The sequence below is a fragment of the Drosophila elegans genome, unplaced genomic scaffold (assembly GCF_018152505.1).
Source record: "Drosophila elegans isolate 14027-0461.03 unplaced genomic scaffold, ASM1815250v1 contig_476, whole genome shotgun sequence".
Taxonomy (NCBI): Eukaryota; Metazoa; Arthropoda; class Insecta; order Diptera; family Drosophilidae; genus Drosophila; species Drosophila elegans.
This window is the reverse complement of record NW_024545863.1, coordinates 17,511,624-17,539,073: the sequence shown is the minus strand read 5'-3', so window position 1 is coordinate 17,539,073 and position 27,450 is coordinate 17,511,624. Positions and strand designations below refer to the sequence as shown.

General features: G+C 43.4%; 3 protein-coding genes across 3 annotated transcripts; all 3 read left to right on the top strand.

Annotated features, from left to right (window-relative positions):
- Positions 1-13,860: 13,860 nt before the first annotated feature.
- Positions 13,861-16,310, top strand: LOC108141561 (glycerophosphocholine phosphodiesterase GPCPD1). The gene has a single exon (XM_017265005.2). It carries the CDS (start codon positions 14,030-14,032, stop codon positions 16,247-16,249), a length of 2,220 nt encoding a protein of 739 aa, XP_017120494.1. The 5' UTR covers positions 13,861-14,029; the 3' UTR covers positions 16,250-16,310.
- A 5,400-nt stretch (positions 16,311-21,710) lies between these two features.
- On the top strand, positions 21,711-21,881 carry LOC108141565. The gene has a single exon (XM_017265011.1). The coding sequence runs from the start codon at positions 21,711-21,713 to the stop codon at positions 21,879-21,881; it is 171 nt and encodes a 56-aa protein (XP_017120500.1).
- A 1,377-nt stretch (positions 21,882-23,258) lies between these two features.
- LOC108141559 lies at positions 23,259-24,601 on the top strand. The gene is given in 4 exon segments (XM_017265003.1): positions 23,259-23,288; positions 23,291-23,378; positions 23,381-23,439; positions 24,470-24,601. Coding segments are annotated over 4 exon segments (309 nt in total).
- The last annotated feature ends 2,849 nt before the right edge of the window (positions 24,602-27,450 follow it).

Sequence of the window (27,450 nt, the reverse complement as noted above, 5' to 3'; positions counted from 1 at the left end):
CCAAATCCCAAAAAAAAAAAACCCGAACCTGGGACCCCCAGAACCATAACCAGAACCAGACTTAGACCGCAGCCAGTTCTTGCCCAGTTCGATTGGTTTTTTTTGTTTTATTTTTCGTATTTTTTCGCATTTTCGTGCTTGCGGATTCCCGACATCTAAACAGCAAACCCTCCTCGCCTGCGATTTCAGTGGAGGCCTGCCTGCGTAGGCGCTTTCACAGATTAATTGAAGTCATAAGCAATTGTAAACTTATCGCTTTTCCGTCCGCCGATCCATCCACCAACTGGATAATTCTATAATATTTTCTCTGCGGTTTCCCCACTTCGCCTGCCTTTATCGATTTGCAGTTTGAGTGCTGTTCTTGGTGGTGGTGGTGTTGGCGTTTGGTTAATTTGTTGCTATATTTGATTGTGGCACACTTTGCGCAATTATTTGATTGCGTTTCTATTAAGTCCCGATACAGTTCAAGAGTTCAACAATCAGAAGCTACTCCATTGGCTCCGTTTATTTCGCTCGGCTTCGAGGTTAAATTCTTCTCAGCGATAAGTATTGTGGTTATCAATAGCTTTTTAAGTCTTTAAGCTTTATATTTTTTTAAAATCTGGGATATGAATAAGAAAATAAATAAGTACATGCCAAACAGAGTGTTTTCTAAAATGCTTTTAATTTTGTTTTGTTGAACACGAAAACAGAAAAAACTGTTTAAAAAAAATTATATATTTTTGAGCCAAAATTATAATAATTTTAACTTTAATTAACATTATTATACACTTTTCTCCTTTTGTACAACTATTTGTATAATCCATTGTACTAATTTTGAAAATAAATAAAAATTGCCAAATTGTGTACAATTTTTAATTTAAGTTATTTCTTTTTTAAACTCAACAATAGCAGTACTTCTCTTATAAATAAAGGTTTCTATTAAACGCATATTTTATCGCATGCAACTAAACTTCAACCTGCAACTACTCCGCATAATGTATACTGTGAAAGATGGTAAATTATAACTTATTTGGCCAGGATGGGGGATATAAATCTCGAATTGGGATCCCCAATATCGCAAATTTGTCACTTAGCCAGCTATTACCCATACGCCCAGCCAGCCAGCGAATGCGCCGAACAATGGCAATAATAAAGTTTGGGAAGTGTGCGGCGATGCAGCCCATCCATGACAATGGAGGAAGCGCCAAAGGCAGCAATTACTGAGCGCGTCGGGACGAAAGGATAAAAGCCGGATGCTCGAATATGGGTAATAAATGCGCCACGGCAAGATGATACACTTATCCGCTGCCACACGCACCCACATGATGAGTTAAGGGGCGAATGCTAATGGAAATATGACAAGGAAGCCGCGCTCCATCCTTCAGGCATACGGCATATATGCAAATGGCATGCTAAATGTGTGAGCAGGATGTGCGTCATGTGAATTTAGTGGTTACGGAAGCTGTGCGGCAGTTAAACATGGCGTCTTGCGATTTTATTGCCGCCTTGAAAGTTTACTTACGCTTTGTGGCATAAATGAGCCCAGCGAGCAATGAAGATATGGGGATATGGGGCAGGGGCAGGACGAATTGAAATTCATGGAGCCAACCCCAAAATCTCGGAGCCTGGAGCGTGCCCGAAGCGTTAATCTGAATCAGAGTACATATGGTAAGTCCATGGTTATGGCCAAAACCCCTCCCCAGATCTAACATATGTTTGCTTGTTCACTCGTGTTGTGGCAGCTAAATTGCAGACAAACAATTAAAATGTTTATGCGACTCAAATTGAAAATTAATTGCGGCTGCTCCTTCTGCGGTTTTAATTAATTTTTTTGTTTGCCGAAATTAGGCACGTATGTAAATTATGGAAATCTTGGAAAGTCAGTCTCCAACCCAAGTACAGCTGTAGATTTCTCTCAGCTTGAGATGCGCCAGCCAAGAAAATCATTAGGAGATTGATAAATGGATTTTCGCCACAAATTCGACAAATTTGCTAATCAAACAGATTGCTGGCAGGACATTTTTCACTTCGAGTCTCTGCCGTTCGACAGTTGAAAGGTGTTTTTAATTACTCCGAGTAGTTGACAAAGGAACAATTAAGGTTCAACTGGGACAGCTCAGGACAACTCAGGACAGCGTTTAGCCAAATGGAAAAGTGCAAATATTGTCAGTGTCCTCCGAGCGAGTCCGGGGCAGAAGGGTATGATGAGTGAATGTAACCCACACAGGACCAGAACATCATTAGTGGCCCCACGGAGAGGGCAGGGGATGCGACTTTTCGTCCTTCAAAGAGAAACGAGAGTCGGGAAACTCGAAGTCACAGACGAAGACGAAGACGGAGTCCTTGTCTTTGGGAACATTGACATTTGCTGGCAAACGAAAACGGCTGGCGCAATGCAAACAGCCGAGGGACGGAGAACCAGGCAGAGCGAGATTTTCTAAAACTAAAATAATTTGCTAATATTTGCACAGCAACGGCGCAAAGTTGAGTCGCAGTGCGCCACATCATTAATTATTTCAGGCACAAGCTGCGAGGTTTCTTTGGAGTGGATGAAGCTCAGGTTCGACTGCCAGCGGATTGTCTTCAAAAGGTTGTTAATTGATAGACATTTTCGTCGAGGAATTTCGCAATTTTAAATCTTCCACTGCCCGCCGATTTCTATATTAGTTTTAACGGGAATGCTGATCGATACCAGTTCTTCTTGATTGATGAAGAAGCAGGGCTGCAGAAATTGGCCAAAAAGGCTGGAATGCAATTGGCTTTAGGCGTTGAACAATTATGATCGCAATAAAACTCAAGAGATGTTTCAATTAAACATATAACCAATTAAATACCATTACTTAAACCTTATATATAAACCCTTTTTTAAGAAATAGTTACCCATAAACTGTTCATGGTATTTATTTATATGTTTCAAATTTTTTTTTACATCGAATGTAACCCCACTTCTCAAAACATAGAGTATTTAAATAAACAAATTTTTGTTGTTGTTTTTTGTGTTTGTTTCTTCGATAAATAAGTTTTCTTCTTTGTACAAGCTTAATGATATTGCTTAGAGTACGCTACACACATTGCCTTAAAATGTTATAATAAACTTAAACTAAATACTAAAATAATTTTTTTTTTAAGATCACAGATGTTATATTTATGATATTTTCAAGCAAATACCGTTGCTAAGATTTTAAATTTCTATTTTTTAACACATTTTATAACTTAAAGAATTCTTTGAATTTCCCCCTTTGATCAGTTTCTATAAATTCCACTCCTCAATCCTATAAAAAAACAAAAGTCTGTTAACTAACAGACAGCGCCTCTCTGTTAGATAAGCCAACTGGAAAACTACCCACTGACGGGGCGCAATAAGAAGCGTTCTTAACGAAACTCGATTCCACTCAGGGCAAACTCACTCAACGCATGGCCACGCCCCCTTTGAGCGACTGTGTGGATATTTGTGTGTATGTTTGTGGGTCTGAGAGCGGAGCAGGGCTCTTTTTTATTTGTTAATCAAATACCGTGCTCCCCGCACTCCCCCCTCCAAATTGTCAGCGTTTGAGCGAGATGGCAGCTAACGCTCTGGGGATGGGGGGTTGAGAATTGGAAAATTTGTAAGTTTGTAAAGGAAAGCGGCGAAACAAGAGATTTTCCCAGTTGGCGACCACAAAGGCAGCAGTAAAGTGGAGCGTACGCGGCATCCCAAAAGCATCCAAATCGATGGCATCCAACGGATACGGCCGATTATTCTACTTTCAAACGCTCCTCTCGAATATAGTGCGGCTTATCTGGCCGATTTTTGTTGGCCGCTTATCACTGTTTGGATTGTTAATTTCTTTAGTGCTGCTCGATTCGTTTTGACTGCTTTAAAATTTATTATTTTTCCGGGAATTCTTATCAGCGATGCCCATTAAAATTGACTATAAAGTAGTAGTCGAGAACAAATATGGAGAGTGACCGAATCGAGGATGAGATAATTCGAGGCAAGAAACAGATTTCGATTAGGAAATTGAAATCTTGTTATTTTTAGCCTGCCCTCGAAGCCCAAATAGGCGCAATTAATAAATGGTTGTTTTGCCAATAAAGTGACGACCGCACCTCTCACCCGTCTTACCCTTTAAACCCTGAGATCCGAGATCCTTGAACCCGTACAACCAAGATGCTGCCTCATCAAAAGATGCTTAGTTCCCCTTTTTTCTTCGACAATTTTTGGGTGCAAAATACCCGAAAAAAATTAATTTCCTTTAAAGAGTTCGTCAAAGGCAAGCAGAAAAAGGGAAAGGAGAGGGTAAAAAGTGGGTAAAGGGATGATGCTGAGGAGGGGTTCATAGGGCGATCTTCGCAAGATCAAAGATGCTCGGCCCTTTAGCGCTGACTTTGCTCAAAGGAGGAGTAATCAAGAAGTGTGTTCACTTCTATCCTTTTTTTGAGGGTAAATCGCTGAACTTTCTTTATTAATTGCTGCTGACATGGGGCGGGGTTCAGAGGTGACAAGCTGTTTTGGTCCAGTTAAACAACTGAACTTCTGCCATCTGATGGACATTTGACCGTTAGAACTGGAGCAAAACGCAGATTTCCATGGGAAACTTTAAGATTGTAAGCTATTCTCAGGAAAAATTTGGGTAACCTTTATTCATCTGAAATGTAATCAAATACCAAAGAAAATTTACAAGAGTTTTTCATATATTTATGTGGTCATCCCATGGGTTAAAAACTTGCTTTAAAAATCCCCATGCCATTATGGGTGAAAAAATAAAACCGACTTTTTCGCCAAATCACAAGCAGAACATAAAAATCGAATTAGTCCCGGCGACACATCAAATTGAAAATGATAATTAATGATACTGGCCACGGAACAGTAACTGTAACTATGAAATTTTCGCACTTCGCTTTTCCATTTACCCGGACACGGAAAAAATGGGTGAAAAAAGCAGAGCATGCAATTCAAAAATCAAACGGAAATTAACGAAAAATCCATTGAAAATGTGCCAAAAATAATTGTCAAGCGGAACGTGGTGAGAGGAGGCTGATTTGAGAGGGGAACAAAATGCAAGGGGAGGCAGCGCGGTTTTTGCATATGCGTTGGCATAGAAAATCACACCCCGGGGAAAATCTCCTGGATTGGCAGTTGGGTGTGCTGTGTGTGTGTGTGTTGGCATGTGTGTGCGTGTGCAGCAACCTTTGACCCAGTTCCTTGGGCTCTGCAAATATTTTTGCTTACCTTTTGCATATGCATGAGCCGCCGTCTTGATTCCTTTGAACACTTCAACAACATTGAAGGCAAACAAATTTGTTTTCCCTCGCGAAGGAAAAAAGAAAAGCCGCGTGGCATCAGTTTTTTTGTTCTTTGCCAGGAGTTGACTTTATTATATTCATAAATATTTATTGACAGCTCAGAACGGAATCCGTCGCACACAATGGGCTGTTTTGGATTTGTTTTGTTCGATTGCCGGCCAAGGAGATTTTCGCCAAATTTTCATTAAGATTATGCTACATTTTTGGCACCTTTTGAAAGGTTTTGATACACCAAAATATGTGAATAGAAGAAATTGGATTTATTGTTGATCACATTTCGATGCAGAAATCCCGCCAAAAAATCTTGAGACGTGAATAATCCACGAATTTACTTTACTTCAGATTGCTGGGTCGCAAGTAAAAATTTATCACACTCTAATAAAGTGAGTCGTTCGTTCAAAATGCCAAACTAATTGAGGGCTGCCCAAAAGGAAGGTTCCTTTATACATAGTCCATTTGATAGGCACCATAAAAATATATAAGAGTCCTCCCTCTCAGACTCCTTCAATCTCCAGCTAATTGAATCCGGGCAAGTATCTGATGGAGAGACAGCTGCCTCGAATGCGGAAGGAACGCCTATCTCAAGTCCCCGAAGATATGCCAATGGCGATATGATTGTCATGCCCGTAAATGCTGTCACGCATAATAAGCTGTCCGGCAGCGCAATTTGCGATTTCAGTTTTATGGATTTCTAATGAAAAATCACATCGGCCAGCGATCTTCCTTGGGACACACCTGGACAAACAGGCGAGCAACCCTTCGGCTGGACAAGACTGACCCCGATGACCCCGCAACGGCTTCTGCATTTGCATACATCACGAGTTTCGAGGAGTTTTGTTCGGTTTCTTTGGGTGCATGATTTGTATAATTTTCCTCAAAATAAAAACTCGATTTTTTTTTGGGATAAATCGAGGGATTTTTTAATGAAATTTTCAGCGTTCTCAGGGGTTTTCAAACAAAAAGAAAAAAAAAAAAGAGGACAAGCCAATGCTTAGTGAACCATCTGATTTGTATTTCCCCCGGCGTTACTCTACTTAATTAATATTACAATACCGTTTTGCGAATTGTGATCCTTGGAAAACGTCCTCATAATGTTTTGATTGACACTTCGCTGGCACTTCAATCAAAATTCCATTATTATTTCGTATGTGTTTTTTAATTGTGTTTGACAAAGTTGCGAAACAAGATGTTAACCCCGGGGGTTGACTGAAGATTGGAGGCAGGGGCAGGGATGCAGCGCAGCATCTTGAGAAAAGATCAGCAGCTGCCCTTGCCGCAGTGAGATCACCGAAAACTGACATTTGACCACTGGTCAGGGGGGCTCGCAAAAGGGTTGACCAGCTCAAAGTTCAGTGCAAGACTATGGAAAGGGGTTAGACCTAATGACGCTGACGTGGATGCTGGAAATTTGTAATATATATTACACTTTCAGCCATTCCCGCTCCTACTAAATTAAAGCCTAATCAAAACATCTAGCGCAGAGTATCAAGTAACGCGTCACTCTTTCAATTGAGTTGAGCAATCCCAGCAGCCGTTTTTAATTGCCTCTGGCTGGGCAAAATCATCGCAAATTGGGTTATAAAATTACAATTGCGGCTGCCGAACAAGAGAGCGCAAAAAATGGCTTACTAATGCTTGCGGTTTTGATTTCAAAGGATGCTCGCTGAGGGATGCCCCGAAGTCGCCGAAATTGATACAGATCCTGGGCAGGATCTGCGGCCAAGGGGTTGCAACTGTGGCAACGAGTTGAGACTGAGGTTGAGGTTGAGCCGCGACAATTGCGGAGTTTCTCTGTTTGTTTCTTTTTTGAACCGAGTATCGCATTACCCGGCCGATTGCAATCTGTTAACCCGTATTTGTCAGCCTCAGGGCAATCAAAGTCGGCAAAAAAAAAGGGGAAGTGCCGCGTGCCCTGATGGGCTCAGGTATTATCTAATTACCGCATTAGCCGCATCAGCATCAGTATCAGCATCGACTTCTGAGGACACAGCACATCTGCCGTGGGTGGGTACCGAATAGGAAATAGTTTAAAACCCTGGTCAGTCGGTGAGTTGGTGAGTCAGTCAGCCTGATGTCTTTGTCTTGGCCAGAAGGTGTTGGCCATTGTTGGGCAAGGTGACACACCTACCCGAAAGCCATTGTCTCGCTGTCCTTTGCCAGCCGTGATTTACGGGCTGACGAAAGGACCTCAAGCCACCGCCTACGCGGCGAACCCATTCTGGGTCCAGTGTTTGTCCGGCTACCATAATAATTGACCATATTTATGGACATTTTAGCCTTTTATGTCTTCATGTCGGCACACTTCCCTTTGGTCATTTGGTCATTTGGCCATTCAGGGCTCATTCATTGCTTTCCCATTCGGGGACAACTATTTTAGTTTAGTTTCTCCACTCCCGCCTCCCGTGCCGCGTGCTAAATGTCTACTCAATTGTTTTAGGCCTTGTTTTTGTGGCACCCGAACTTCCTTCCTTCCGTAAGTAATTTCATGGTCATTTTGTGGGCGTTCTTACTGGACCCTCATTGTCTTCATTCCGAGCAGATGCTGACTGAGTGTGGGAAATGGCCACAAAAAGGTGTCAAAAGGGGGGTCCAAAGATTTATAGTTGGGAAAGCCAACTATTTCGGTACAATTTTACACCAATATTTACATGAGCCGGACCCTTGGCCCCAACCCCAACCCCAACCGCCAAGTCCAAGACCCCTTTCAACTCCCCATACTTTTATGAGTTCGTTTGACAAAAACACGAGACGAAACTGAAACTCCGCCGCTTTCGCAAGCAGTCGTATTAAAATGTCAGGGGGACAAATGTCAATACAAGGGGTCCAGTTCCCCAGTTCCGACAATTATTTTATTATGATTCTCCTCCGTTTCCACGCGGCGCTGTTGGTTGCCCAGCTCATTTGTTTGTCATTTGCCGACTTCGAACTGCCGGCTAATTGTGGCTGCTTTTTGCTTTTTGCTTAATGCATTTTGATTTTGCAACTGCAAAACTCTGTGCCTTCAGAGGCAGAAGTTCGTGATCTGTGGCAATCGCTTGACATTTACAAGGCGGCGGACTTTTGTTTTTAATTAGACGACTTGTGGTCGGATTCGAAGTAGGAGTAAGAGTCGAACTCTGGCTGGGTGGTCTCCGCTCCGTGGCTGATTATCGACGCGAGGGCTTAGATCTTTGCCGTCGATTAAGCTGCTTAATGCCATTAACATGATTAAGAGCCCCAAGTCCCACTTGGTTTTGTGGCCACTCCGCATGATGTCTCCACATTGTAGTGGGCCAGCTATGAGCGAACCCATCCATCCATTCACAATTTCCAGCACAGGAGTTGCGATCGGCTAATTGAGCAATTGAACTCTGATCGCAGCCTCCGGATGATTGTGTCTTTAATTCATAATCAAATGATGGAAACGGAACTGCCCGCGGGCACTAATCTCATTCGCAGCTCTACTTCGGCTGTAGTTTCGAACTATCCCGTTTGGCGGGACTTGCTTAGGGGTGAGTGCTTTCGGGTCGGACCGTGTCAAAGGTCAAAATGGACGAAAACTTCCCATGGGTCAGCTCGGTGCTTAAAAATAAATCAGGAAAGCAACTCGATTTTGGGACACGGAAAAACAAGTTTTACTACCAATTTCTGCTCGCTTTTTGTACATACTTTTTGAGCATGACCTTTGAACTTAGCCCGGAAATCCAGAACGGGCCAATATTTCCAGTAGTCCATGCTGGAATAGGTACATCGAGTACATGGGTATGCGGCCTGTGGGAAAGGTTCTCGAATTTAGCCAGCTGCTTACCGCATTTCAGAAAACTTTTATCATCGCGGAGCGCGCAGATAACGGCGGGCAAACAAACGAATTTGCCCGAAACTTATTTACACTTAGCGGCAACATTTGTTGGCATTCCGAATACCTCGGAGATAGTGCCAGATCTTTGGGATGCCATTCCGATTGCAGCCCAGAATCTAATTTTATGAATGAACCCACTCAGTCGAGGGCCGAAGGAAGTGCGAGTATGCGTAATGCAGTAACAAGTCAACAAGGCAACTAAACTCAAACTCAAACTAAAACTTATGAATAGAATAGCTCTCGGAGCCGTGGACAAACGCAGCTTATCTGTGGGTAAATATTAGCCATGATAATAGTGATGAATGCATTGCATCTGGGTCGGGTCGTGCTCGAGATAGTTCTGCTTCCAGATCCGCAGGTGAGCAGATCGTGTGGGAACCAAGATCTCTGATTCTCCAGGTTCTTGAGAGGTGGGCAGAGCGGAAGTCTGGAAGTCTGAAAGTCTGGGGTCCGATAAGGATGGTTCCGATGTGGAAACATCTGTGGCTTCGCCTTGCCCAGCCCACCTCCACATCCGCGGCCTATGCTAATTTCATTGGACACATCCGGGATCGCTTATGTCCCGTGATATACGATTTCTTTCAGCTCGGCCGGTTAATTACTTTTTGGACTGCCACTGCCTGACCACTTGGGCCGATCGGCAGCAGAAACAGAAGCTCAACTTCACCGGAACAACGACACCCAACACTTGGGCAAAATTCACCCTCGTTTTCACCGAAACTAAATTGGCGAAACCCAATAATTCTCACATTCGCCGACGACTTTGATTGCTCCTGGCGGTTTCCAATTTCCAGCAGGCATCGAAAGGGTTGAGGCTAAGGGTTGGTTGGTCTGCTGACCAATAATATTTAATAACAATTGATATAAATATTGAAAGTATTATTGAGTCATAATATGTGAACGTGAAATTTGAGCTAGTTCTGGCATTTCTGATCCCTTGTAATCTCAACGGGCTTATCTGGGCCTGGGCCCATAAATAACATTCGAACTGCTCAATTTTCAGTCTTATTTCTATCGGCGATTAAGGCTTATCGCAGGCAGAGAATTAGAACTGGAACAGGCCGAGGAGATAGTCCAGCTTCGGATTTCAGATCACGGCTCGTAAAAGTCGTAAATAAATCGGCAGTAGAAAAGGATTTTTTGTAGTTTTGTGGTCGAACTTGCTGTTAGTATTTCTCCCCAGTCCAATTAAAAAATAGTCTAGCGTGGCCCCACTCTCATTTACATGAGCCCACATCCTGTATCGTTTCTCACGGAAATCTTTTTCCATTTTTCCTGCTCGCTGTAACAAATTCCAATGGGTTTCAGAAATGCACGTTGTGCCCCAACCGCTGGTTAAATATTTGTAGAATCAGACTCAGCCATAAATTGTAATCTTCCACGGGCGAGTTGCCGCTGAAGATCCTGGCGCAGTGGATGTCACTTGAGGGTCTGTTATTGTTTTTTTAATACTTGCCCAGATGTTACTATAAGGTTGCAGTGCATTTCGACCGGGGGAGACCGAGGACTCCATGTGTCAATAATTTTTTCCCGTATTTAAATGTACTGTTGGGTTTTGTTCTCACACTGTAGTTGTCGTGTAGCTAATTTGTGATTTCTGGTGTTTTCGGTGTTGGATTTGTTTAACGCTTGCCTTGGAAAACTATTTTCCGGCTATTGATTTCCATTGAGTGGTTGGATGACATAAAAGTGCTGGGATGATTTATTGACATGTTTACCGTTCCAAAGGGGGGAATAAACACTCTTACATTTCGGATTGATCCCGATTTGTCCCTGGGAAAATACCTCTGTGCACCTGTTTATCCAGTGAATATCCTGTGGATATCCTGCCCAACCTGTAAGCACATCCTGCATCCGTGTTTGCCCGAGGACATCCACCAGGAAATCGGACTGCTCCAAAATCACGTAAATATTGTACAAAATATTATTTACTTACCGCTTACCCACTGACAGGGAAAACATTGAGGAAATCCCTGAGTTCGGTGAGTTTCCCAAGGATATTCAACTACACGAAAACAAAGCGGAAAATCCGAATTTTCCTCAGTAATCCCCCACTTTCCCGTCTTTTTTTAGAGCGCCTGCGCACAGGCCTCGCTGCAATGAGCGTAATTTGAAGACCGCGAGAAAGGCGACTTAGTTCACAGATTTCCAATTAGATTTTCCCACACAATGCGGCACAGTGGCAGCGGTGAAATTAGTCTCTTTATGCTTAATTAGGATTGCGTATTGAGTTTCCAGGAAGTGCTCCAAGCAATTGCCGCGGCCAGTTGACAGTTGAACTCTGCTCTACCTGGGCACAAGCTGCGGTTTCGCTTTGTTTGCCGTTTAATTGCACTTGCAACTGCACCACACCCATAAAAATCTCGACCGCAGTATTCCAAACAAACCAAGTCAAGTGCACACACCCGCAAACGGAAAGATCCCAAGGACTTCTACCTGCTGTTCCAAGCGCAGGCGCGGCGGTTTCGGTTTCGATTTCACTTCCAGCTGCCGAAGTGTGGATGTGGACACAGGACGAGAGGTCAGGAAAAGGGACATGCAGGGGAAAACGGACATGGCTGGTGGACAGCACTTTTGGCACTCGTTCTGCGGTCTAGCGGACATGTGTCCACATTTTGTGCTGTGTCAGCGCAGGAGGATAACACCACAGCGAGAGCTCGATTGCGACAAAACTGAGGTCGTTGTGCCCACAAAAAGAGTTGAAGAGGGTTAAAACCAATATTATTTAATAAATGCAGAGTTAAAATAAATATAAATTATGTAACAAATATTATAGCAAAATGTAATACCTATATTGCATTTAAAAACTAAATTAGATTTATTGTAATGATGGAGGAAATTACATACTTGTATACATATTATTATATTATCGACCCGAAATTCAATGTTTTTAAACATATACATACAGACTGAAGCCCCAATACTATAAAGATATGCCATTTTGAAATCGAATGTTTGCAAGAAAAGTTATGGAATTAAAACTGAAAGTTCTTAGTACCTTTTTTAAAATGATTTTATTTCGTAACTTAATGTCGTAAACATATCAACCCAAACTTTCAAAACAGATTTTAAATGCATATTTTTAGAAGATTAGGCAACAAGACTTTGAAGATATACAACTTTGAAATCTGATGCGTGAAATATAAGTCATGGATTTAGAACTGTAGGTTTTTGGTCACTTTTCTGCAAAGACGATTTTTTCGGATATTTAATAAGGGGTTACATCATAAAAATGACAAAAAATCGACCCGAAATTACAAAACCATTTTTAAACGTAGAGTTTTAGAGAGTGAAGCCCCAATACCATAAAGATATGCCATTTTAAAATTGGATATTTGTAAGAAAAGTTATGGAATTAAAACTGAAGGTTTTTGGTAGTTTTTTATTATTATAATTTCAGTTTTTTATGTCTTGTTTTTTAAATCTTTTTAATTTTTAAATTTTGTTACTGAAATGATTGACGTAAAACATTTTAGCGATTATTATTTTATTTTTATAAAATACAAATGGAAACATCCTACATTCTTGGAACCTTTTCAACATTTGTTTTTCAAAATTATCAATGGGTAAGTGATATAATCGCTTTGGATTTTGTAGTCGTCCCAAGCAGCAGAATTGGGGAACAAAAATGTTAACGAGTTGCAGCATCTGCGGTTGGGGTTGAGTCTTCTGGCATGTGGCTGGATCTTCTTGATTGCCTCGTTTGCTGTTTAATCGCTGTTGACGGACATAAATTTCGATCCATCCTTGGAGACCCCTCTTACTCACCCCCTTCTCAAGTTTTCGACACCCTTTTCGGCTGATTTGTTTGGTAAACAAGCGGATTAGGCACCAGAGAAATTCGAGAACGCCCCAAGTTGGAAGCCAGCGAAGTGTTGCCCTGATTCGGGGTAAGGTGAGATACTCAAATTGGGAAGTGCCCGAAATGGTTTCATTGACAAACGTCACCGCTCCGGACGCCAGCATTCAAACAGACATTTCTATATTTGGAATCAGTTTGGAGACCGAAAAGTTCCCACAGTTTACCAACAGTTTTGGGAGAGACTACAATTAAAATTAAATTTTAAAGCCAACACTAATTATGTTTTTTCCCCTGACTATAACTACGCCTAATTTCCCTATTTGAGCAGGAGTGCAAGCGTACAACCCCCTGTTGTATATAGTTCCTGGCATGTCCCTGCATCGATCCTTGTTTCAGTTCCCTCGATCTCGATCCTGTCGCAGGTGGCTCGTTTCAGTTTTTTTTTTTTAGTGGGGAGAGGGGGATTGCGTGCCTTTTCCGCGACACAGAGATTTTTCCGGGCTTGGTATACCAATTTTATAGTTTCCGGATCGAAAGATCACTTCCTGCGGGCAATATGACAGGATGCTTAGCTGACTTTGGTGGGAAAGTTTCATTAAAATTCTTGATTCCTCAAAAGAAGTCCTGCTTTTTGTGGTTAGTTAATGATATGTTTTGTCATGTGACAGACAAAACATGAAATTTTTATATGGGAATCGCTGTATTCTGGGAATTTCAAAGTTATATTTGCTTGTCAGATTAGACATTATGAAATGGAACTCAAAAATAATGATTTTATCCAATTTGACATATTCGAAATGAAAATATCAATTTTTGGCCTTTCTAATACTATGTCTTATAGTTCCCTCAGGAACAATCGGAAAAAAGAAATTAACAACACATTTATTTTTTAGTTTTTATGAAATATAGTCCAATAGTTAATAATCAATAATCAATTCCTTCGGCCAGCTGAAGTTTTGCTTCATTTCTTGTATATTTTGGATTCACATAAAAAATGAACAACACGTTCTGTCACATACACATGGAAATCTGATATACATTTTTCCAAATTACTTTTTTATATATTATTAGTTAGAGCGCTTAGACGAAATTCCCGTTGCATTTGAGAAAGGCATCTTACCATGCATCGCTGGTTTTTCGCCAACGAGCGGGAGGAGTGTGAGCCCAAGGTCCAGGACGATGAACCGAGGACGGATCAGGATGCGGGTGAGGCGGCCACTCCACCAGCAGTGCCCACCACCGAGTGGCCCTTCTGCGTGAAGTTCCATCGCAGTCTGAGGGCCAACGAGTACGTGGGCATCAGTGGCAACTGCGACTCACTGGGCAGCTGGGATCCCAAGAAGGTGTACATCATGGCGAAGGAAGTGTGTCCCGACTGCGTGTGCAAGTGCTTCCAGCTCGAGGCGACCGTGGAGATACCCCGCAACATCGACATCCACTATCGCTACTGCGTGGTGGTGTACGATCCCAAGGCCAACGAGGTGTACGTCCGCTTCTGGGAGTCGCAGTTCAAGCCGAGGGTCATTCGCACCTGCCAGAACATGCTGAAGCGGTGCGACACCTTCGGAATGCCGCACGACGACGACGAGGACAACCAGGTGGACCGTGGATGGGCCACCACGGAGACCATTGTGCACCTGAAGCTCTTCAATGCTCCCTTCCTGTGGCAGCGGCAGAAGCAACGGCTGCTCCATGTCCATGTGCAGCCAATGTTCGAGGTTCCGGAGGATCCTTGCTCCGCGGCTAATCGTCCCATCAAGGTGGGTTCATCGGACACGCGCCTGTCGCGGCACTTCAAAGCCCGCAAAAGCCAGGTCGACAACCTGGATCTTGGCCTGGCCCTCGTCGAGGTGGTGAATCTGTGCAACCCCAAGGCGCTGGCCTTTCAGTGCGAGTTTGGAGTCCCGTGCGGACCGGAGGACCTGCAGTTGTTCCACTGTTCCATCGCCTTTCCGGCGGAAACGCTCTACCGCCTGGATCTCTTCACCTATGCACATAAAACGGCCTCCGACGAGCCACCCTACCACTACGGCTATGGCTTCCTGATGCCGAGTCAACTGCTGGGCACCGAGGGCTCGGCCCGGGTGAAGGTCACCTGCGCCTCCACCCACCGCCCCCTGATAGAGATGTGCGTGCGGTACCTCGTCATCCGACCGCTGGAGAGTTCCCACTGCGATCTGAGTCACAGCTACGAGCGCTACTGGCGCAAGAGTCGCCTGTGCATGAACATCGGACACAAGGGATCGGGCAACACCTACCGGATTGGCTGCGATTTGGTGAGGGAGAACACCGTGTATGGCTTCAAGCAGGCTGCCCTGGCCAATGCCGACATGGTGGAGATGGATGTCCAGTTGACGCAGGATGCCCAGGTGGTGGTGCACCACGACTTTGTGCTGCGGTTCCTGCTGCAGCGGCTGCCCTGCTACGAGGATCTGCTGGAGAACCACGACCTGCTGGTCTTCGCCTACGAGAAACTGAACAAGCTGATGCTGCTCTCCATGGGAGGATGCAAGAGAAACAACCTAGTGGCCGTTCCACTGGAGGCATTCACCTACGAGCAGCTGAAGGAGGTGAGGGTCCTGCGGTTCGCGGGCAGCAAGGGCTGCGACACGTCCTGCGATCGCATGCTGGCGGAGCAGCGACCATTCCCCCTACTCCTGGAGCTCCTGGCCGAGGACGTGCTGCCCCTGGAAGTGGGCTTCTTTATCGAGATCAAGTGGCCCCAAATGACCAGCGAGCGGCGTTGGGAGAGCGGCAGTTTCAAGCCCACCTTTGACAGAAACTTCTATGTGGACACTATACTGGAGTTGGTGCTCAAGAATGCGGGACAGCGGCGCATTGTGTTCTGCAGCTTTGATGCCGACATCTGTGCGATGGTTCGCTACAAGCAGAACCTCTATCCTGTGACCCTGCTCCTCGAGGATCCGAGTGCCCAGGTGCAGTACGCTGACCAAAGAGTAAACGTGCTGGAGACCGCCGTGGCCATGGGTCACTCCCTCGAGTTCTTGGGGCTGACCCTGCACGCCAACTCGCTACTGAACAAGTTCGCCACCATGGCATTCCTTCATCTGCTGAACCTGGAGGCCTTTGCCTACGGCAGTCCCACCACCAGCTTGGAGATTCGTAATCGACTCAGGCGACACGGGGTGCTGGGCATCATCTACGATCGGCTGGACCAGCTGGACCAAGTGGGCGAGGAGCTGGAGGCGGACACCATCTGCACCATCGATTCGGTGACCACGAGGCGTGTGATTCGGGAAACAGAGCTGGAGGAGTGGCGCCAGAAGTGCGGCTACAAGTCAGAGACCTTAAATGTGGTTAAAAACATTTTTATCGACTGATTTTACCCCACTGACAAATAAAGTATACGAAGTTATGTGTCCTGCGATAACCGCACCAAAATCCCCAGCCCACGTCCAAGGCGGACCGGGACCATAAAGACAACGGGCATTACAGGACTAAGCCGAGAATATCCCACCAGACCAAAGGCAAAGTTACGACAATTGTCAATAGAGCTAACCCCTTCGTCCACCCCCCGCGAATTGGCAAACTCTTTTCGCAAACACTCGCTCTGCGGATGATAAGCTCATGTGAACTATTGCCGGGTAGATAAACAAAGGACCCGGAAGCTGTCTTAAGAGCAGGGAAGGAGGTCCTGTGTCCCGAGTCCCGTTGGGCGGTCAAACGACACGGCATCGTAAATGATATCCCGTGGCGAATGGGTATCCTTTATAGGCCAGTGCACACTTTAGCAACACTCACTCGAGGCTGGTCGCTCGTCTTGGGCCCAACCCCTTTCGCGTCCCCGCACGGATATTAATATCCTTTTGCATATCACTCACACCGGGACGAAGACGTTCTCTCAGTGGGATGTGGGTCCCCCTCCTTTCATTATGCTATTTATCATAATTTTTCAATTTAACACTGCCATACACTCGGGACACACACACATCCCGAGAGAAGGACACCGTGGTATGTCCTGGTATGCTTCGCATCCTGTGCTGCCCGATAGTTTCCAATGTTTACTTGCGCAAACATCCTTTGACGAACTTTGCCCATTGTCCAGAATTCGCTTTGATGATGGCTTAGCCGTACCTTCGCTTTTTTGCATTCTCATCGATTCCATCTTTGGTCAGAGCTGCCCATGTGCATGTGTTTGCCTTTGCCTTTGCCTTTGCCCTGCCCGGCAAGGATCTCACCTGCCTGCGCTTCCGATCTTATGGCCATCGTCCTGCGGCCGTTAAGGATGACGTTATTAATGAGCATTTTGACACTTACGTCTTGACATTTGCACAGCTGGCCGTTTGTCTTAGGACTTTTGGCCATTGCAGCGAGCGCAAAAGGTCAACTATCCGCTTTCTTTTCCTCTGTTTTATGGTGACTACAATTTAAATAAATGGCTAATTATGTTTACTTTGCTAGGGATTTGGTCAATGTCGATGAATTTTATTCTGGGTGTTTGAATTGAATTGAGTATAATTTGAAAATATATACATTTTTGATAGAATAGTTATGTAAATATTCAAATAGGATTTTGATTGACTATGTTTAAGTTGGGATAACAATAACATCATTGTAAGCTTTGCTAATATAGGCTATTTCTCAGGTTTGGAAATCTGAATTCAATCGACTAAAAACAGTGGAAAAAGTTATACAACAACTTTTCAAAAATTTGAAAAAATTAAAAAACTAATTAACATTGTTTTTTTTTTAAATTCAATAATTGGTTATAATACTTTTATATTAAAATGCTATGCAATAAGGACTCATATGAAAGTTAAGATGGCTGGCTATCGACTATTATTTAGATTAGTCAGTATTTAGAATACAATCTATCTAAGTAGTTTAGCTAAGTATTTGTAGCTATTTAATAGAAAACAAAAAATCTCTCTCCAAAATTCGAACCTATGTTAATTAATTCATAAATCCCAAAATATTAAAAACAAACTTTAATAGTTGAGGAATGCCTTGGCTCGTAGCTTGCCTCGCATTGTCCGGTTTCAGCACACGGCAGCTGTCTTCGGGGCGATCGGATGACCACCCCAGCCCGGTCGCTTCCAACCCATTGCATTCGGATTCCCTCGGTCCGGTCCTTGTCCGGGATTGTTTGCCTTCAATTTGACTACAAACCATAATTTATCTTTTCAGACGTGTTGGTCAGCGCGACAATGGCGGGCCAGCGACAAGGATTATTGATTATGCAAAGTGCCCGGTGCCAGGACAATGCCGGGAAAAACAAAGGCTTAAGCAAAGAGAAGAAAGGATGGCCAAGAAGTCTCAAGCTGCGCGAAGGGGTTGCCTTTGCTCGAACTGGACAGCGGTCAGTGGAAGTTATGAGATGTCCGTGCCGGAATCTGACGAGCCGGGAAAGTATCCCCTTACAGGACACAGCGCGTGTGTTTTCGCCCATTAGAGAGATAATAGTTCCCGACATTCCTCGTCCGCTGGCCGGCTTCTCAACCTTTTCGGTGTTAATGGTCAGTTTCGCTATTTTGGCATGGTTAATTAATATCCAGCTCCGTCCGAGTGTGAGAAAGTTGGAGGCAAAGGTGAGACTGGGCGAGGTGAGAGGCCCAAGTTGTTGACGGATGCTGATGGATTAGGGCTGTAATTAATGATCTATCCGATTCAACGGTGTCTGTCTGGTAACTGTTTCTGGTTTTTGACCAACTAATCGATGGCATTTAAGGGGGCAGGACCTCTGATTCAAACTGAACTGGTTCGGTTGACAATAATGAGATGCCTCTTTCTCGCAGAAGTGTTCTAATAAAATAAATTAAATATTTTAAGGCGACAAAATAACTTGAATCAAAAGCAAAGATATATATATATATATATATATATATATTGTAATATACTGAAATCAATAACAAATTTGTTGCCAAATCAAAGGTCATAAGCCAATTTTTTAACACAAATAAGTAAAATATATACGCATAGTCGAATACTCCTTATAAAACAAAGTACTGCAAAAATTGGTTATTATGTAGACGTAGAAAAAATAGAAAATCAATCCGTAGTTATTTATTTTGTATGCCCTTGTACAAAGGGCAATCAAATCAAAACACCGTGAAGCAGACATTTCCGACGCTAATTTTTTCAGCATCACTAATAGAATCGATCCGGACATGTTCGTCTGTCCGTCTGTACCGTAGACTGCAGAAGTTTTCTTATCTTCTTGTTCAAAATATTAATCATTTTTGTTATATAAATGGTTTTAATTCCTAAAAATACATATTTTATAAAGTGCTTTTTTGGAAAGGGTTTTTAAAGTTATTCTATAGGTACCGAACTGTCATGCGAAACATCAGCCTATTAACTTTTTATATATTGTACTTCCAAAATAATCATTTTTGAGTTAGTTTTATGAGATCCGCTTTGTGATTTGTTTTAAATTAAAACTTATTATGATTAATGTGCTTACGAATAACTAAATTTTTACAAGAAGACTTAATTTCATTACCTTTTGAATGGCTATAATTTCTTAAATTCAGATTTTATAATTATCCGATTAAGAACATGTTTAGTATATATATTTACGATTTATTTTGCAAAAACAAATATTTACATTCATTACCGAGTGCTAATTAATTAAACTTGAAAGAAAACACATAAAATGGTGGAACTCTGCGCAATATGGTTTTTCCCATTTATGAAAAGGCCATTCGCTGGCACAAAGAACTGTTTTCAGTAAAGAAATATCAATTCCGATGAATCTGAGGGGAAGAATCTTCGGCTTCTGGTTCGTTCCAGAAGCTGATTTCTTCTTGATGTTTCCACTCAGAGACCCAGTGTCGTTGCAGACAGTTGTTGATAAGAAGCATTTTGTTTCTACGAGTGCCTGATAAGCGCCATTTAAGAGAGCGACTGAGGCGAGGTCAATTGACCTGCTTTTAAGCAGAGACTTGTGCACGTCCGTTCATCAAAAAGCGCTTTCGAGATTGCCGTCCCCCCCCCCGTTGCTTGGCCCCTTTGCACTGCCAATCCAAAAACCAGCCTCGCTAATCTATCAGTCGAGTGTCCGTCTTTGTTTTCGTTTCGTTTCAGGCCGTCAATTTTCAAGCCGAAAATGTAAACAAACCGAGCATAGAAAAAATATTAAAAAGTTCCACCACACGCTTATTATAAACAACAAATAAGTAGCTCTAAGTGTACATACAGAATCGAGACTCTTATCAGTCCGCTGAGGATGCGGATTATGGATGGTGTCCGCAGAGGCGAGAGCTGTGAGATTAATTCAGCTGCCCACTGAACTTTTGTCCTGCGACAACAGCCGCATTCCCTGATCTTTGGCGACATCAATTTTTAGGGTGAACAATTTCAATTAGGTTCACGTTGAACCGCGATCGAGATTAACGCACTGCAAGTAGTTTCTGATAATGCAATTTTTTGCAATCACCAGTGTGTATTTGCGTAATTCACACTGCCACTCGGTGGCAATCGCAATCGAGTCCCACGCTTCGCCAGACAAAGGTTGCTCATTGCCATAGTGGGGCATTTAGCGAGCGACAATGGAGGGACACTCATGCGGTCTGTCGCAGCCATTAGAAGCGCATTAGGGTGCCCACTCACAGGAGCAGCGACACATGCAGGCTGCAGCCCAAGACGCAGATACACGTTCCCCGAGATACAGTACTTCAGTACTGACGACGGCTGCCGCTGCCGCTGATGCTGCCGCTGCTTAGGATCCAAACAAAGGCGCCTTTTGTTGGCTCTGCTGGATGGTTGGATGGTTGGATGGTTGGATGGATGGATGGGTTTGGGTCTCTCTCCTCCGCTCTTGGCCAACCACAAATGACGCAAAATTGTCGCCAAGCCGAGAGTTTACCCACGCACACACACACTCGAGTCTCCTGACAAGATAACAAGATGCAACTGTGAGATACGAACGGCCACAAAAATACCGTTTAATGAGGCGCTCGCACACAGCTTGACTATTTCTTAGATCTTATCCGGAGGGAGTCACTCAAAGGATATTGGCCGGCTGCCTATTCTCATTGAAATCCATTCTATTCTTTCTGCTTTTTCGGGTTTTGTGGCCCATAACTCTTGTCGCTTTATGCAGCCGGCATTGTTTGACCACAAAGTGTCGCTGACCAAGACCCTTTAATCGATGGAATTTCCCGCTGCCTAACTGCTTCCTTCCGCAATTCATGTCAGGCCCTAAATTCAAGGGTCTAAGGCCTCGAATGTGCAGCGTCAACTGTCCAAAAGGATTTGGTGGGACTGCATTTTCACTAGACATTGATTATGGCCAAGTCGGAGCAGGGTATGAATTGACGACGTCAGCTTTTCACATATCCCGCTGAAAGCCCTGAAAGGATAATTGAAACGAGCTCTTGAGACCCATCTGAGAGAGCCTCTCCGCACATGAATATGTAATTTCGTACGGATTTGAATAGAAGGATGTGACAAAAAGCCTCAAGTGGCCATTGAAGAAACGATTGGGGGTGTGGGTAAATTATGAAAAGAATCAAAATTAAGTGGAAAGTTTCCCAGCTCAACAGTGACTTGTGTCAAAGCCGGCGACGAAGAAGAAAGGCCTAATTCAAATGCGCCATAAACCTTTTTCGCCATGACAACATATTAGATGGGACTTAAGCTGTAAACAATGCGGTTTTAAGGCCATTTGCCACACCCTCGACGAGTGGTCGCTAAAAAAGTTTAAGCGATTAGCGCAATTTAGCGAAAATAACATGCGAAATTGCGCGCTTCAACGCCTTTTCAATGGCACTTTGAAATACACTGTTTCAGATAGTGCAACAAGGGGAATCCCGCTGAGCCGCTTCCTGGGCTCACTTAATGTGGGAAAATCGTCGTCACTTGTCAGTGCACGCCCACCACGGCAACACCCTCGACCAACCCTTGTTTCCCACACTCGCACGGCATAAAAGTGTTAAGGCACAATGGGTCCAAACAATTGTTGCCGATCTGAAGATCCTCTCATCTCCAGAAGCGGATTGCCCATGCTAATCGTCAGATGCGTAAAACTCAATGAACATTCAAGTGCCCAGTGGCCTGAAGCCAAAGAAGCTACTGAAAAACAAACAGAGGAGCGCAGATTGCGAACTTCGTAATCCCTTCAATGCGCCACTTAAGCCGATCACAAGGAATCGGGACGAAACCCTTGCCGCATTCAGGACTCGACCTCGGGAACCTACGCGTGCAGCCTCCGCAGAAACTCTTTTGTGGACCATTTAGTGAATGCGGTTCGTCGGCTGTTTGGCCCATTTGTGTCGGGGCTTGCCATTCGCAACTAGCAACTCGCAACTCAAACTCGCAACTGAAACTCGACAAATTAGGCCACTCAGCTTCCAATGGCCTTTGTTCGCCTTTTATCCTTTTTTTTCGGATGCTTTGTTTGCCCTTTTCCTTCTTAATGCCGAAGATCATAATGTTTGCGTCGAAGGGTTGATCTTGTTGATCTTGTTTTTTATGGCGAGGATCCCTTTACCTCGGATGTGATTTATTTATTTGTATATCTGCCAGCAGGGCTATCTTGATCTGGGACAGTCGAATGCTGCCTAAGGACTGCCCTTTATTTGGTTTGACTTTTGCACTCTCATCTTTGGGATACTGCACGTGCCGTACGATTGGAATGACTTGCGGCAGGTAATGGAATATTTTCCTAACAATAACTAAACTAATAAGCTTTGTATTACATCTGTCAATATTGATTTACTGCAAGGTAATAATATTGTACTCATTAGCAATCAAAAGCTTACTACCCGTCAGGCTATTTTTGGCACATTTCAATCAGCAATCTTAAGCCAAATTTCAACTTTCGCTGCTACGCAAATTATCCATTAGGCTAATTACGCAAACATTTGTGAATATACTTAGCCGAATGATTGAAACGCAAGCCTCTTGTTGAACTCGAAAATCTGTTGATTGATGGGCGCATTGTTCGTGTCTGGCAGTTGCGCCATGGCCATGCAAAACCGATTGCCTGGGCGCCCAGAATGGACTCGGATTACACCTGGACTTGGTCCTCTGGACCGAGGACTGCGCAGAGCAAACAGATTATTTTCATAAATTAGACTTTATTAATGATTAAGGAGACAGCTTTCGAGGCGGCATACCCAGGACAGTTGAAGGACAACGGGTTTGGCCTGGGCTGCGATTTCCTTAAAGGATGCGAGTGCGTGCGGTCGAGAACTCACAAAGCTGGACAGTGGTCAGCGCATTGGTCAGTCACGCACATAATTTCGGCATAACCCCTTCGGGACAGCCGCCGTCCGCAACGGGATAGGCAGAGTTCAGAGGTCACCACCGTACTTTTGCCCGTTTCTTCTCACAGTCGTGAAGCCGAACAGCAGGAAACTTAAGACGTTTTCACGACGAATTTTAATGATTTTTGTATTCAAATGCGGATTGCTCCGCTCCAACCAGTTTGGGCAGTTCCATCAGCACCCAAGGGAGTGTCCAGTGAATGGCAGGACGCATATCCTGCTGACGGCAGGATTGGCCCATCGGCCAAGCTGAGTGCGAATCCGTATCCGAATCCCATCCAAAATGGCCAATATCCCATGTTCGCTTTTTTGCTTTCAATACTGCCAACTCTTTGTTCGGTGGCCTCGACCAAGGGGTCAAATCGAAAGGGCAACAGTTGATGTTCAGGGCGCATGTGTTGAGTCCTGGAATGGGTGGCCATTTTGTAGCGAGCTCGAATGAAATGTATCTAAATGAAGGCAAACGGTTTTCAATAAAAGTTCTGTCGAGTAGTTTATAGTGAGCTTTTCTACAGAAAAAAAACTAATCTGGCGCCCAAAATATTTCGCCAGCTGGCCAAATTATAAAGGTATATTTAGACCTCAATAGAAAAGAGTAAGCATACGCAGGAAGATATCATAAAAAGTTATTTTTTGTATTTTTAAAGTTCCCGAAAAGTAATTATGATATCCGGTGTGGAAATCTTTTCTTTTCAAGGAAATAAACTCTTTTTGCTGAACTTTGTCAGGTGACTCGTGTGGACCATTAAAAACTTTTTATAATTTTATTTAAACGGTATTATGCTTTGGGACAAAATCACCTCGGCACATGAGTTTTTGTCCGCCTTTTAATGGTTCTTTAACTGCTGGCCCAACGCTCTTTTAATGGCCCCTCCACTTGACCAGGCCACCTTAGTTGGTTTGTTGACACCTGCAGCTCAATTTCGGCTTTGTTGGTTCTGCGGATCTAGATCATAAGACCCATCTGAAGACGTCACTTCGGGCTGGCCAGGCTTAAACTTTGAACTTAGCCGACTGTTACTCACTCTCCAAATCTATTTACAGGTAGCGTACTTCCGGAAGATTTTGAGATCGTTAAATTTCCCAATTTAATGAAGATAAATCGTGGTTAGTTTTCATTAACCGAAAACAAGAACCATCTCACTGGGAAACTGTTTGGGTTTGAAATTTCACCTTTTGACATCGGTGCGGGATGTTCTCGATGTAACTTGGCAGTGAAGCAGCGTCTGCGGGAACGGTGACATTTAAATTAATAAACTGCCAGAGAGTTTGGGCCGTAACAGGCGCGTAACTGCAGTCAATTATTCGCCGAAAATATCCTGTTTCCAGCATCCAGTTTCCACATTGGCAGCAGCAGCATCGTCATCATCATTATTATTAACACTTTCCACGGCCACGGACTCGCCACTTGAACTTCGTTCGGCCGTGGATCGGGTTGTTCCTCTTATTGTGTTTTTGTAATGCCATATAATTACACCATCAAGTTGACTGATGACACGGAATGAATCTTTGTCGCTCCCTTACACAACATAACACTCGCTCACCCAGAATCTGCATAAAATCATAATTTGTCTTCGCGCCAACCCGAGGGAAACCCTTCCTTTCCCGGTTTAGGGACATCGTTGCTCGGGTTCGACTTTCCCTTCAATGGCAGCGAATCGAAGAAAAGAGTTTGACTGAGTTATCCTAGAATCAAGATGCAGGAGTTTCAAAATGTATTTCAAATATACACTACTTCTTTAACTATTTATCATTTGCCTATCCCTTCAAATGAAATATATCTTAAGTAAGTATTAATAGGGAGTAGGTTTTGAAATAATATAATAATAAAAAATTATAATGAAATATAAAATAAATAAATAAACTAATAAACAAATTCAATTTAAAGATTACTTCATTTAAATTCTCTGTATTTTAAAATATCAATTGTTGCATACAACTAACTTCTTTTTAAAGCGATTGGAATTATTCTATTATTTTTGGCTTACAGTGGCAAATCAATTGATCTGCGATGGAATCCCATTAAAGGGCTCCAAGTGAGTCCGGACGAGCTAATCCCTGCCATATGCCTACTAATGCCATCCTTCTTGGCCTCGATCCGTCATGGGGCACAATCGGAGGTGTCAAAATTTTTGACACTTCAATTTCTGCTGCTCGCACAACCCGAGACAAATGAGCAGCGCGTGTGTTGTGTGTCATTGCGTTACATGCGAATATCCTGGCAGGAGGTGTTCTGTTTGGGACTGGTTTGTGTAGGTGCAGCCGTCGTCTGTCAAATGCGTCTTGTCATGCATCAAAAAAGGAGAAATGAAAGGAAGTTGAAAGCCAGAAAGGAACGAAGTCAAAGCAAACAGAGTGAAATGGCAGCGGAGAAAATTAAATTGAAAATTTCAACACAAGCAAAGGTAGGCGGTTGGGTGGGGGCGAAAAAAAAGGGGCGGGGCGGGCAGGAAGGCTGCCACCAGGTTGCCACAGTTGACTCTTTTGATAAACAAACAGACAGCAGACAGAAGCATTGCAAAAACGTTGATTACAGCCAGCGAAAGAAAACGGGCCACAGTACACGTAACAATAATACACTGTACAAAAATTATCGAATAATTTTTTTAAGATAAAAAATGTACTATTCATAAAACCTTGTTTAATATAAACAATGTATTTTTAATATAAAATATTAATATTAATAATATTATCTATTGTTTATGTAAATAATAATTTTATTGATACCTTAAACCTTCTTAACAATTGAGATTCTTCTGGAGTTTCGATTGGATGTTATAAATATTTAAGTTGTTTTTAAAAGGGTTTTGCCGTTACAATTTACTCGCTTTATAAAGTCTATTGAAACAGACTCATAATTAATTATTTTATTTCTTTATATTCATTATATTTAGTTCGTTAGTTCTTAATTCAATGGAAACAATCTTTTTTATAAACTATTTTTTGAAGTGTTGCAACAAGAACGGGACAGTGGGACATATGAGACCGCTGCTTCCGCCTTTGAGTCGCAGCCGCCAAAGGACATGCGCCAAAAAAAAAAATGAATAGCACTAAAAACGAAATGAAAGCCGCCAAGGAAATGAGAGAAGCAGGAAAAAAATGAAATAAAAATCCGTTCGCGACTCGCAACTTTCATGTGTATCCATGTCAGCTTGGCTTTTGTGCTATTTGGAACGAGTTGTCAAATAAAAGCGGCAGCCAGCGGAAAAGGAGCTGGAGTTGGATCGTTGACTTGGCTGGCTGCCATCAAAATGGCGTCTGGCCCCGGCAAGGACTTTAAAAAGCTGCTCGGAAACCGATGTGGAAAGTCAGCTGCGACTGGCGCTGCTCGAGTGCTTTTACAGCCTCACCTGTCGCAGGACAAACAAATTTTAATCAAAATAGAAACGAGCAAGGTAGAGGAAAAACTACAAATCACATTTCCTGTGGCAACATCCACTTCCTGTTTGGCATGGAAATCTCCCAGTCAGCGTTTCACACGCCGACCGCCTCCGATTTGACAACTGCAGCCGCTTTGATGTTGCATGCAGCGCATTTTCCGCTGCGTGGTGTGTCATTTAATTGTCAGTCAGTCAACGAGAGTCCGTCAACTTGGTCAGTCATGCACTCAATCAGTGGCAGGACACTGCGGAGTGGCCAGGACAACAACAGGAGCAAGAGCAGTTCACCCCCTGCGACTTTGTCCGAGGCCCTCCCCCTCGATGAAGTGCAGTTTTTAGTTCCGTTCTCGTTCCCATCCCCCCCAGGAAGTTGGACTTCCTAAGCGGAACTGACTGCATTATCCTTCCATGGGAATGCCAGGACTCGCGGGGTGGCCACTGCAGCAGGACCAAACAACCAAAGCTTGTAATCACTGGCTGCGGTTCTTTGTGGTTTATTCTGGCAGCTCCTAATTGACGCAGTTAGTTGCGTGCTGTGACTGGAACCCTTTAATTGATACTCCGTTTGGGAATAGATTGGCACCGCAGTGATAACTGCTTTGTGTGGAGTAGAGTTTAGTGGGAACTAAATTTAAGGATAAATGCAGTTTAAGTTTGTTTGGGAGGTTGAAATTTACAAAGGCACAAAAGGTTTGACTTTGAGTATAAGATTGTTATTACACCCCATACTGGTACATTAAAACGGCATACTTTATTGATTCGAAAGTATGTAATAGGCAGACTTATGAAGTATATATATATATTCCTGAGCAGTTTCAATAGCCATGTTTTAAAAATGTATGATTTGGGCAAAGAAAAGTTTATGTCTTAAGAGTAGCTAACAAGAAATTTCGATTTTGCGAGCATTATAAGTACGAACACATTAATAAA